At 36.5% G+C, this 12,861-nt stretch overlaps 2 protein-coding genes across 4 annotated transcripts in view; one reads left to right on the top strand and one right to left on the bottom strand.

Annotated features, from left to right (window-relative positions):
- slc44a5a (solute carrier family 44 member 5a) overlaps nt 1-3,938 on the top strand; it is a 141,562-nt gene extending 137,624 nt beyond the window's left edge. Inside the window, exons 20-22 of the mRNA XM_067454103.1 lie at nt 785-873; nt 972-1,056; nt 1,239-3,938. Coding sequence (XP_067310204.1) covers nt 785-873; nt 972-1,056; nt 1,239-1,351 — 287 coding nt within the window. The 3' untranslated portion in view covers nt 1,352-3,938. The remainder of the gene's footprint in view (nt 1-784; nt 874-971; nt 1,057-1,238) is intronic.
- A 2,828-nt stretch (nt 3,939-6,766) lies between these two features.
- Nucleotides 6,767-10,664, bottom strand: lhx8a (LIM homeobox 8a). 3 transcript variants are annotated; one of them, XM_067453133.1, is made up of 8 exons: nt 9,732-9,879; nt 9,341-9,481; nt 9,005-9,126; nt 8,178-8,398; nt 7,933-8,036; nt 7,722-7,817; nt 7,321-7,504; nt 6,767-7,201 (listed from the first exon to the last, which is right to left on the bottom strand). In XM_067453133.1, the coding sequence occupies exons 1-8, from the start codon at nt 9,870-9,872 to the stop codon at nt 7,125-7,127; spliced, it is 1,086 nt and encodes a 361-aa protein (XP_067309234.1). In that variant the 5' UTR covers nt 9,873-9,879; the 3' UTR covers nt 6,767-7,124. The 3 variants fall into 3 exon arrangements, with proteins under 3 accessions (XP_067309234.1, XP_067309235.1, XP_067309236.1); XM_067453134.1 differs by lacking the exon at nt 9,732-9,879 and adding an exon at nt 10,505-10,664 and having other exon boundaries at nt 6,768-7,201; XM_067453135.1 differs by lacking the exon at nt 9,732-9,879 and adding an exon at nt 9,887-10,146 and having other exon boundaries at nt 6,769-7,201.
- Nucleotides 10,665-12,861: the final 2,197 nt, after the last annotated feature.

Below are 12,861 nucleotides of genomic sequence, written 5' to 3'. Positions count from 1 at the left end.
AAATATTCAACATTGATAATAATAATAAATTTTTATTGTGCATTAAATCAGCAAATTAGAATGATTTCTGAAGGATCATGTGACACTGAAGACTGGAGTAATGATGCTGAAAATTCAGCTTTACCATCACAGGACTAGAAATGGCTATAGTATTTATTTATTTATTTATTTTTGTAGGCCTAGTAAAAATCAATTTCTTTATGTAGAAAGTTGCATCAGAATTTTACATAGGCTATGCAGTCGTTAAAGGGATGGTTCACCTAACAACAACAAAATGAAAATGATGTCATTACTCACCCTCAAGTTGATCCAAACCTGTGGCCTATGAGTTTCTTTCTTCTGTTGAACACAAAAGGAGATTTTTTTTTTCTAAATGTCGTAGGCTATACAGACCGTTGATAGTAGCCATGGACAGCCATAGTAGGAGGGAAAAGGTCAATGGCTACCAAAAATAAATAACGGCAGAATTTTAATTTTTGGGTGAACTATCCCTTTAATACTATCTTCGTGTGCTATCAGAATTATCGTAGCCTACATACGAGTTTCCTAGTTAAAAATTGCACACAAACGCCTTTCGGAGTCACTCACTTCAATGCCTTCAGAAGTGGAAAATATGACATTTCTGATAGCACGTGAAGGCAGCATTTGCAGAACTGTGTATTGGCCTGCATGGTCATGTTTCCATTGACCACAAGAGGGCGCGAAAGTGTAACAGTATCACATTGAACTGAGCAACGGTCTACTGGGTTCTGTGGTTGAGCGATCCATCAATTATATCCTGCAGGTGTTATTGCCTTCCTCCTCTTTACACGCAAGATACCCATCATCCAAGAGGAGGTTCCCGTGTTAAATTACTACTGCGTGCCTCTCTTGGTGAGAAAGTCTCCTTAGTATGATTTATTTATTTTAAACTGGAGCTAGTTTCTGGTTGAAACGGTGTTTTGACTGGCAGGTCTCTCTTTCTTTGACAGACAGTAATATTGGGTTCATACTTAATTGCGCACAGCTTCTTCAGCGTCTATGCAATGTGTGTGGACACTATGTTCCTTTGTTTCTGTGAGTATTGCTAGCATTATTATATTTCATACAACATTATGTGTTTTATTTAGAAAATTAGTACTGAGTGTTATGATCAATTGATCAAACCACTGGCTTTAGACTGTTACTTTCTGAGGCACTAACCTCTATTTCTCTCCGTTTTCTCTTCTTTTCTCAATCGTACGGCACCGGGTTCACAGGCGAAGACTTAGAGAGAAATGACGGGACGACGGCCAAGCCTTTCCTCATGTCTCCTGGCCTGAAAAGAATTCTGGGAAGGGCCGAGCAGAGCCCCAAGAAGTCACGCGGATAAAAACCCTCACAATCCATGAGAATACCTTTACTTAACGTACATACTTAGCATGCATTAACGTACAGTTTATTATAGCTGAAGAGGACTACATTTTGTAACGGGAGCTGGGGATTATGGGAAGTGGTGACGTGATCATCCACCTCAAGAGAAGACCAAAGACTCTCTCTGCACTGTAACAGCAACTAATCCAGGACACAGAGCTTTGGCCTTTCTGACACAGACCCTACACTGCATACTAACATGTTTGCCTCTTACTGCTGCCTTATTCTGGAAAAAAAACTACTGACTTTGAAAAAGCTCCCTGAGAGCGGACGCCTTGAGAAAAGAAGCCCGACTTGAGAGTTAACGCTTGCTATTTCAGCGTAAATCTGAACGACTCATTCATTGAATGCAGTTTTCTTCCCTCACGTACGATTAGAGCTGGTTTTACAGCTAAAACGCATCCCAATCTGAGATTAAAATGGTTTTCGTACAATCCCTGCAGGAATTCCCCTTTAAAAACAATGCTCATATTGGTAAACAGCATCGCATTTGACATTTATTTTGCTCTATGATAATGTAAATTAATTATATATATTAAAGGGACATTTATTAGGCTTAATGGGATAGTTCACCCAAAAATTAAAATTAGCCTATGATTTACTCACCCTCAAACCATCCTAGGTGTATATGACATTCTTCTTTAAGACAAATACAATCAGAGTTTTATTTAAAATGTCCTGGCTAATCCAAGCTTTATAATGGCAGTCAATGGAAGCCAAATATTTGAAGACCAAAAAGTGCATCCATCCATTATAAGTGTAATCCCTTCAGCTCCAGTAGGTTAACAAAGGCCTTCTGAAGCTAGGTATTAAAAATATCCATATTTAATACGTTAAAAAGTCAAATATCTAGCTTCCGGTGGACCGCCGTCTGTATTCAACCAATGAAAAAAGTGTAACTGGTGCAATGATGACGTTGGACATAGTGTAAGCGTTAGCTTTAGCTTTATTAAGGTTTAAATATGGATATTTTTCTTACACAAAGCCATCGATTTGCTTCAGAAGGCCTTTATCAACCCCCTGAAGCTGTGTGCAATATTTTCATATTTTATACTGCCTTAATAATGCTCGGAAGAGGCAGGACATTATTAATATAACTCTGATTGTATTCGTCTGACAGAAGAAAGTTTTATACACCTTATTTGGCTTGAGAGTGAGTAAATCATGGGATAATTTTCATTTTTGGTGGAACTTTCCCTTTTACTTAAGTCAATTAAATCCACCGTATTTGTGGCGTAATGTTGATTACAACAAAAATATTTCCACTTGTCCCTTGTTTTCTTTAGAAAAAAAAAGGCAAAAGTCAAAGTTACCGTAAAGTAGAGTGAGACACTGAAGTGAATGAGCCCATTTTAAGAGGCACTACATGAATTGTTCTGTTGTAACGCATTATCATTTTTCAAATTGTTTAGTCATTTAAGGTTTTTATGGCATTGTATAATTGTATATACCCAAAGTTTTTTCACTCTGTAATCATGTCAGGTCTTGTGTATATCCTACTGAAACGGCAACTGTTTTAATGTTTGCACACTGTAACCCAGATTTTGGCTTTTTTTATAGAAAAGGAGGGACATTCATTTTTGTTTTGATATCAACATTGTCACAAATGCTGTCGATTAACTGAATCTTTAGCATTGCTGTTGTGGTTGAGCGCAGAGAGATCAGATAGACAGACACTTCTGTGTATTAAAAACTAGGGTTGCATCCAAAATCGCATACTTCCCTTACTATAATAGCAATCGAAAAAGACAAAAGAAGTATGTCCGATTTCAGTAAAGAATGATCTACTTTTCTACTTCCGGCGAGCTTCTGAAGTGTGCATATGATGGACACTTTACTATCCCATGAGACCACGGGAGAGACTGGTCACATGATAATGACCACAGGTCAAATGTAGTATGTGCTGATTACAGTCATACTACATATACTCATACAGATCATACTTTTTAAGCATTTGTGAGAGAGTATGCGATTTCGGACGCAGCCTAGGCGTCTTTCAAACCCATGAAGTATGCACCCATTATCTTACAGCAACAATCTTCCTTTGAGCTCTAGGTGTTCAGTCTGGTTCTTTAAACTCTTTATCACTTAATTTAAACAGAAATGTACAGTAAATAATGTAAACAGTCTTCCAGATCAGTTCGTTTCGATTTTGTTTGGTTCAATGAAACGTTCTTCTGAATATGAAGCACAGAGGTATTCATTAAAATTTAATGGTGATAATTACTGAATGTCTCTTACATTGTCGGGAAAAATGCAAACCGTGGTTTATTTACATGTAAATAATGAACACACCACTACTGTATGTGCTGTGCCACTGTATTTGGGACTCATGAATGCATGTCAGTTTTCCCTGCTCAAAATACTTAAACAGATGGTTAAGGTTTAAAAGATGAAATTGGCAAAGGGCTTTCAGCATTTTCTTTTCTGTGTAGTTAAAGTGATTGTGAGTTGTCTGGCTTGCAGAAGGATTGTAACTGTAGACAAAGTACATTTCTAAATGCTTCCTTCAGGATTGGCGAGAGGGATTGAATGAAGAATAAGCACTACAATGCTTATTGAAGAAACTTAAAGAACCAAACTATTGTTGATTTTGTAGGTCCCTTTTTAAAAGGTCCTTTTTGAGAACAATTGGAAGTGTAAAAGAACCGTCCTTCTCAAAGAAGTCATTTAGGTTTATTTGTACTGTGAAATACAAGATTAAAGTGCTATCATTTTATAAGCCTAGATTAAAACACTTTTGTAATGTTGTAGGAGTGGGTATTTATTGTATTTGTACTTTTGTACCACAAAATGGAATTGTGTTTTTTTATATATATATTTAAATGAATAAAACTATTCAAAGACTCTTTTCCCTGAATGACTTCCCTCAGGTCTGTTTCGCACGTTACAGATTTCTCACAAAGGCATTTTTTTTATCCCAAGTTGTCAAACAAAGCAGCACAGCTGTGATGAATCTCTCACTAATAAACATGATTTCTCAGGATTTAATTCCCTCTATTAAACTGCCATTGAAATGCATTAAAACTTCAACGCCCCCGACTTTTCAAAAATGTGTTTTGTGGATCTCTCATCAAAAACCATTAGCTGACTATACGCTTAACCCTAAAGTGATATTTTAACAGTAACGGATGCCTTCAAGAAACATAACACCGGAGTTAACGGAAATCTCTCTGTTTAGGAGAGGTTAAACATAAAGACGTGCACTTATAACCATCCTTATGTCTACTTGCAGCTTTAGACCTGGAGGAAAGTGATGGATCAGCTGCTCGACCCTTTTACACGACGAGCTCGCTGAGAAAAATCCTCAAAAGAACTCAAGGGAAGACGGCTCACAGGAGAAATAAACCGCTATCGTCCTGCTGCATAAGATAATAGCAGCAGCTCCAAATTATTCACTGATTTATGTTTAAGTTAAGCAAGAAGTTGTCAATGCTTTAGTCTGCATACGGATATATCAATGCAAACTGCTTTCATGCACTGCATCTTTAAATCAACTGAGCATAATATCAGATTAAAATGATAAAATTATTGACATGTTAAAGTGCAAGAATTTAAAAGTTATGGGTGATGTTGGAATTAAGACATTTTATAAGATTTCCTCCCTTAACAGTTAAGTAACAGTATGATTCAATTTTAAAAATGCCATTTAAAGTGATAGATCACCCAAGAAAAGAAAAAAAAAAAGTTGGCAAATCTCAAATTGAGGCAATCATAACCTCTTCTAAACTATAGCAGAACAAAACATTAAAAACTGTTAAATCTACCACTTATCCTACCAAAAATATAAATGTATATAAAAAGTTTATATAAAAAGGTACATACTCAAAAATGTATATTCGATATATAATTTAATATAAATCTCTCTATATAAAAGTGTTTATATATTTTTAAATGATTACTAGATTTACTAAAATATTTTTATATACACCCACACCAAAGGCCCATTTCAGTTACATTTAAGTTAGTCTAAATAAGACTAAAGTTCTCATCTCAACTTTACAATAAGGTTTAATTTGTTAACATGATCTAACAATATAAAAATATTTCTAAAGCATTTATTCATCTTGGTTAATCTCAGCATTATGTTAAAATCAAAAGTTGTGCCTGTTAACATTAATGAACTTGAACTAACAATGAACAGTTGTATTTTTATAAATGTTCATAAAGATTATTAAGAACAGGAATGAACGGATTGCTCATTGTTAGTCCATATTAGTTAATGCATTAACTAACCTTAAAGGGTTAGTTCACCCAAAAAAGGGAAAGGTGTCACTAATGACTCACCCTCATGTCGTTCCACACCCGCAAGATCGCCGGTCATCTTCGGAACACAGTTTAAGATATTGTTTATATTTATATTTAATCCGAGAGCTTTCGGTCACTCCATTGAAATTGTATGTACAGTATACTGTCCATGTCCAGAAAGGTAATGACAGAAAAGTAGTCCATATGTGAAACCAGTGGGTTAGTTAGAATGTTTTGAAGTTTTAAAAATACAATTTTCCAAAAATATACTACGACTTTATTCAGCATGGTCTTCGCTTCCGGGTCTGTTGTTAATCCATGTTCATGACTCCACAGTGACCTTGCTGACTTGTTGTCAGTGCCCGTGTTTCCAGGTTCAAATAAATATGACAGAGCAAAAAAAAAAAAAAGCAAGTCTTCCTCAGTGTAGAAATTTTCAGATATGTGCGAGAAGGTAGTTTTGTTTACAGCATGCATCTCCCTTAGACTATAAACAAAGCTCGGGCGCACAAGAGAACACGTCAGCAGCATCACTGTGCAGTCAAACGCGGATTAAAAACAGACCCGGAAGAGAAGACAATGCTGAGTAAAGTCAAAGGGTGTTATATTTTGGTCCAAAATGTATTTTCAATGCTTCGAAAAAAAATTCTAACTCACCCACTGATGTCACATATGGTCTACTTTGATGTTTTTACCACCTTTCTGGACATGGACAGTATACTGCACATGCGTTTTCAATGGAGGGACAGAAAGCTCTCGGACTCAATATACAATATCTTAAACTGTGTTCCAAAAACGAACGGTCTTACGGGTGTGGAACGACTAATGTTGAGTCCTTAATGTCAGGATTTTCATTTTTGGGAGAAATAACTCTTTGACTAATGGAACCTTATTGTAAAGTGTTATCAGAAATGTATACAGGTTTGGAACTTGACAGTGAGAAAGTGTCATTTTTATGAGAAAATATGGGCAATAGCAGCTTTGGAAACTTTCTAGCCATAGCTATAATTCCAAAAACTCAAAGTTCTCAAGCAAAATCACTAAACAAAAAGAAAACAACAAATAATAAATTACACCGCTTTAATGTTATCAATGCCAGAGGCAAATCAGATTTTATTGGCTTTTCTTCAGCTTCCAAATTTTCTTTAGAACCATCAAACAAAACACAATGTGCGTCGACTAAACCAGAAACTAAGAAATCCATGGTAGATTTATTTTAAAACAAAGTGCTCAGTCACATACAAGAAATAAATTAAATGCCATTTATTCCATCACTATATAGATATATATAATATATTAAACAAAAACTTCAGGCTCTTTTCACAATTAGAGAGACTTTTCTTTTTGATCATTGCAAGACAGATATCCTTCAGTAAGTGCCCATGAAAGATAAAGTAGCATGGGTCTTGTTCAAGACTCAGTCAATAGAAGAATTATTATTTCCTCATGCTGTCCTCTGACCTGACCGTGTGGCGGTGGGCGTCTCAGGCGTGGCTGATGGGCAGCTGTGTCATCGAGTGGGGCAAGAGGGGCTGCAGCACCAGTGAAGTGGGAGAGTGGACTAGAAGGATGAAAAATTCAAATGTTCAGTCTCAATGAAATTCATAAAGAGCAGGTCAGCATATGCAGTTAAATAAAGCTTGCAGAATACACTTCTTATTCCATGAGAATAAAATGTACCATCCATATAGGAGTGTAGCGCAGTCAGCATAGGGGCGTCCACAGGGGCAAAAGCAGTGTACTGAAGATCATCTATTAGAGGAGGAGAGAGTTGAGCAGACTGCAAAGATGACACTGGTGCTACTGAAGAGAGATTTGGGCTGACATGCTTCTTATGACGAGCTCGACAGTTCTGGAACCAAACCTGAGGGGCAGGCAGAGGAAGCACAACACTTATTGACGGCACAGTGAAAATTTGTTGATGCACAAAGAATTACAGCAAATAAAAATAAGCCACTTACAAATCAAATTAATACTCAACATGCTAAAAACACTTAAGTAATTGTCGGCAGTGTATACATGGCACAAAATAAGACATCGCATTTAAAAAAAATATATATATATATCATCATGCATTATACCTGAATAACCCTCCGGCTTAGACCGGTTCTTTCTGCCAACTTTTGTAAAGTCTGGGCATCTGGATTGTTGTCCTGAGCAAACTGAGCTTGCATTACCTTGAATAAATAAAATACATTTACAAAAGAAAAATGCAAAACAAGGACTAAAGTCAAGCAGCCATTACAAGAACAAACTTTATACACATCTTAAAATGAACATTTGAGTGTTAACCTGTAGCTGGTCAGCTGTGAAACTTGTACGTGCCCTCTTGGCTGGTTTAGGCTGATTTACTTCCTGCTCTGAGGGAACGGCTCCCTCCACATTCACTCCTTTTCCTACAGTAAACCACATAAGAATAAGCAGAGTTAAACTTAAGCTGTGGTTCCATAAGAGCCGCATGAACGGAGACGGAATAAACATGGTGTGTTTGTTTCGGAACAATTGAAACTGTCCATTTGTATAAGTGTCAATCTAACCATTCTCCATGGCGCGTTTGAGGTTGTCCAACATGCAGTCGTAGTGCACACGACACAGAACCCTCTCATCCACCAAGGCGAACTCCTCTCCCGTGGACAGCTGCCTCTTGCAGGAGAAGCAAGCAAAACAAGCCAGGTGGTAGGTGTTCCCTTTCGCTCTGCGGACCCAGTCATTCGAATGGATGTTCCTGCCACAGTGAGCGCAACGGGTTCCGTATTTCCTGCCAGAAAAAAAAGAATCCTTGATAATCCATCTTCAAACGGGTAAACAAGCGTTTGTGGCACTAGTGAGGCTAACCATAGTTGATTGGTAGAGATATGGCAATCCAGGAAAAAACAGATGGAAAGAAAACATTAGTTGACTTTTGTCCCTCTAGATTCTAGAATTTAGGGAGGGAAACAGTGAGGGAAAAGCATGCAAGTTATAAGTACACCCTTAAAAAAAAGGTTCCAAAGGGCATAATTTGCACAATGATGCCATAGAATAACCATAGTGTGAAGAATATTTTAGAACCTTTTTTCACAATAAAAATTACATTTTGTGCAGTGGAAAGGTTCTAGGAATTTTAAAGGTTCTTCATGGAACCACAGATGCAAAAAGGAAAAAAAAAATGTGTAGAAAATTGCACAAAAAAAAATAATATGCAAATGCTTCACCAGTTTTGAAACGCTGTTATTTTGTAACTTTAAAGCGCATCCACACACAATGCACCGAACAAAATATATTTATGGTCGTCCAACGGCAGCCGGGCAACACGTCAAACAATATTTTAGGTAGCCCATTTATTTTTCATAAATTAGTTTTTTTTTTTTTTTAGTTTATTTACCTGAAGTAGTCCAATTTACAGAATATCTCCTTTTCTTTTATGTAACAGCTAATGTGTCTGCCCAGAGATGTTTGGCACACGCTGCACGACAGGCATCTCACGTGCCAGCACATGTCGTTCACCTGAGGTGGAAATGCAAAAGGTTTCAATTACGAGTATAATATTTTTGTATATACACAGAGATAGGATTTACGCGTTTAGAATGATAAACTTGTAATTAAATAGCCTACTCGGGAAACCCCAGCGTCCCAGAGCCGAACTACACAATTTAGTAGGCTAATGTGACATGTCTGAAAGAATGGTCTGTTATAAACGTGTAAAATATTTAATACGCACCTTGAGCAGATATTTGTCGACGATCTCAGTGCCACAGCTAGTACAGACCGCTTTCTCTGTCATGGCATGAGGCGAGGAGCTGGGCGACAAAGAAAGCGACGACGAACACGATACCTCCTCAAACAGCTCCTGGGTTTTATCCTTAAAATCAAACAAAGATTAAGTGCACGTTTATATATACCTGGATAAAAATCATAAATTAAATATGACTACAGGTAAAATATTCTAATTCTTAAAAAAAAAAAAAAAAGTTAGGCTATTTAGGGACGAAAATTACGCCTTGGGGAACATCAGGTAGCCGAAGTGAGTTCATTCCTAAATAACAGGCTGATACAAATATATAACAGTAGCCCAGCTCCTGAATATAAAAATCGTTATGACTGTTAAATACCACTGCGTTTGTGTTGTAGAGGACTGAACCTCCACAGCTCGCGGGCATGACGAGACGAGAGCAGCTCGGATACACAGTGTATCGCGCGCGCTCGTCCGCGCCACCGCCTTTTAACCTCCGCGCGACGGCCGAAAGACCCATTAACGACCACTCACCGTTTTACTATGACAACCTCCTCTACAAGCGAGTGAGGGGAGATACAGAAACAGAAAAACTGGCGCTTTTTAACGCAAAGGGTCATCCTCTTCGTTTTCAACGCTGAAAATCCACAGGTAGCTAATATTAACTGTTTTTCTGTCGTCTTCTTTGCACTTGCGTCGCTGTCCAAACTGATTGTGGATTTACTTTATTTTTAACCTGAACTATTTCCAAACTCTCTTTCAAAAACCGTCTTGTCGCCGTGAAAAAGAAGAAAACAAATCCAAATCACTTAATTTATATTAATTGCACACAGGCGTTGCTTGAGGCACAGCTGAGGATTGTACCGTAATTCAGAAGGCAGTGTCAGTTCTGGTTGACAAACTGCAGTAGACTAAATAATAGATATTGTGTGATGGAAAATAAAACAGTGTCTGCAGCGTTTGTTTTTGAAGTTTAAAATATTGTGATTATTTTTATTACTGAAAATATTCCACAATAGTCTATTTAACCTAAATATCAAAGAAGCTATGATTTATTAATAGGCTATAGAACAATAGGCTAAAGAAATTAAAATAACATAAAATAGAGAAAGACACTAGAAATGTATGGGCTAAGTAATTAATGTCACTCACCGTGTTCTTATTTGGACTTTCTTTCGATGTGTTTTGCTCATTTTTCCAGTACATTGCATCCAGAATGTTGTTATATCCACTCTTAGATCTCCTGTACAGCGAGAATTAATCCATTCGGCTGTTGCAGCTCAATGCACGTCGTGACCATGTTTTAACTCAAACTTTTGTTTTCCTCAGTGAGGGTGGAACTTTTCTTCATGTTCTCACTCCTCTGGCCGCACCTCCCCTGTCACATTTACACACGCCTATTATCATCTGAGGAATCAGTTGCGTGAAATAAAAAGATCTGTAAACATGCTGCAAGTTGCATAATATTTGTTGAATTCAAGTTTTGGAAACGATTTTTAGGGCAATAGCTACATTACATATAGGATAGAGCTTAAATACAGCTGGTCTCTTTCATCTTAAGATTTATGAATTGTGATTTTGCTTCATTGCAATATCATTAGACTACCTGCCGGTGTCAGTGATATAGCCTAACTTCACCTCAGTCGAATATTTTTTGCATTATTTGGGTGTATGCTCGTGTTATTGCGCGGGTTTGACATTTTGCCCATCAACTGCCCCTAGCAAATAGCCTACTGGAAATATGCATGGGTAAATTATGCTATTTATGATGATAAAATTAAACATTTCGAGTTTATTATTATTAAGTATTTTACCGTGTTTCAGCTGTAGGAGTCATTTAAACAATTGTTTTTAATAGCCCTTAATTTAGTGTCAATATCATTGTCGTTTGCTTATTAGTTTGCTTTTAGAACAAAACTATTATTGTTTTTATTATTACGGGTTTATTTATTTTTTTGTTTATTATTTTGATATTATGCCTATTCGTTTAATAGTTTTTTGTCCCCTCATGATTCAATTAGCTAGCCTATTAAAAACAAAAAAAAATGTTATTTCCAAACAATTCTTTGCCATGTTTAATATAGCCTAGCCTACGTTGTTTAAAACTGTTTTTACATCAGGAGCGTAATTGTGATATTTAAATTAAGGGGGGGGGGGGTGAAAATAGGCTACATTCTCAAATGTTTGATTCAAATATTTTCCGAATTAATTCAAACAGCGGGCTAGCATTTGTCTGTGTTTCGCTGAACCGTGTAGGCTACGTTATTTAGCCTAAATATATTTACATTTTTAGGCTACATGTTGCCTAAATATTTTTCTTAAATGTTTGTATATGCCAAGGCTATGTTTGATTATTGATTTATATCAATCATGTCGTCGCCAACTGAATTCGCATTGTATTATTTGCAGTTATATTAATGGTCTAGCCAGACATTTGACTTCATTTCAGTCAGCTCACATATGCATTTGAACGGATACTGACGTCTTAATTACAAGAGCAATAATATCAGTTCCATTCGGATTATTCTTGGCTCTGTGGATTGGTTTGTTTGGCGTGGAGGATGTAAGGCAGTCTGGGATATGTGAGAGGTGTCAGTCAAGTCAAAGCGCGTGACCTTTTTTCTTTGACGTTCTGTTCAGAATTGTAATATATGTTTCCTCTCCGGGGAGACTTTCTTTTTTTGTGCACTGTCAAATGAGCAAGCGTCTTTGTGTGGCCATTTTTTGCTGTTGCAAAAAAGAAAGAAAAAAAAGTTTCATGGTGATATGATCGACAAAGCATATCTGATATCATACAATGTCAACAGATTTGTTTTGAACGTGTAGCCTATTACATCATCGAATAAAATGGTGTAGTTGTCATTTATCCTCTTTTCTTCTTCAAAGTCCATCTCGTCTCTTAATTTTTCAAAGAAGTGCTGTGTTATAATATACAGAACATTTTAGAGTGTTTCGCTAGTGTTTTGGAATGCTCATCAAAATCTAATTTAAACTCAACTGGAACTGCGATCTTTGTCTTCCTTTCTCTGTTAAGTATGTATTTCTTTCTCTATTTCTATTTTTCGGTTTATGTCATGCCTTCTCATGGATTTTAATTTCTTATTTTATTCTTTTTTTAGAAAAGAATATTTTATTCTTTTTTAATTTCTTATCTTATTCTTACACACACACACACACACACACACACACACACACACACACACACACACACACACACACACACACACACACACACACACACACACACACCTTTAAAAACAAAGGTTCCAAAAGGGGGTTGTCAAAATGAAGAACCATATTTGGGTCCCTAAAGAACTGTTCAGTGAGCAGAATATTTTTTCTTTCTTATAATGCACATAATTTTCTCAAAATCTTTATGGCACCATAGATGGCAATACGGAACCTTTATTTTTTTAGAGAATATATAAACACTGTTTTTAAAATATATTTAATTATATATATATATATATATATAAACTATACCCGTTCAAGAAAAATGCCTTAAAGGC

This window comes from Pseudorasbora parva, chromosome 9 (genome assembly GCF_024679245.1).
Source record: "Pseudorasbora parva isolate DD20220531a chromosome 9, ASM2467924v1, whole genome shotgun sequence".
In the NCBI taxonomy this organism is placed as follows: Eukaryota; Metazoa; Chordata; class Actinopteri; order Cypriniformes; family Gobionidae; genus Pseudorasbora; species Pseudorasbora parva.
Note: the sequence above shows the minus strand (reverse complement) of the source record. Positions and strands in the feature narration are given on the sequence as shown.

Excerpts from the sequence above, each read along its gene's own strand:
- lhx8a (XM_067453133.1), bottom strand. The coding sequence starts at position 9,872 with ATGGGTCTTTCGGCCGTCGCGCGGAGGTTAAAAGGCGGTGGCGCGGAC. Across the intron at positions 9,482-9,731 it reads TCTACAACACAAACGCAGTG|GATAAAACCCAGGAGCTGTT; the intron begins GTATTTAACAGT and ends TTTGATTTTAAG. Across the intron at positions 8,037-8,177 it reads CAAACGCGCCATGGAGAATG|GAAAAGGAGTGAATGTGGAG; the intron begins GTTAGATTGACA and ends GGTTTACTGTAG.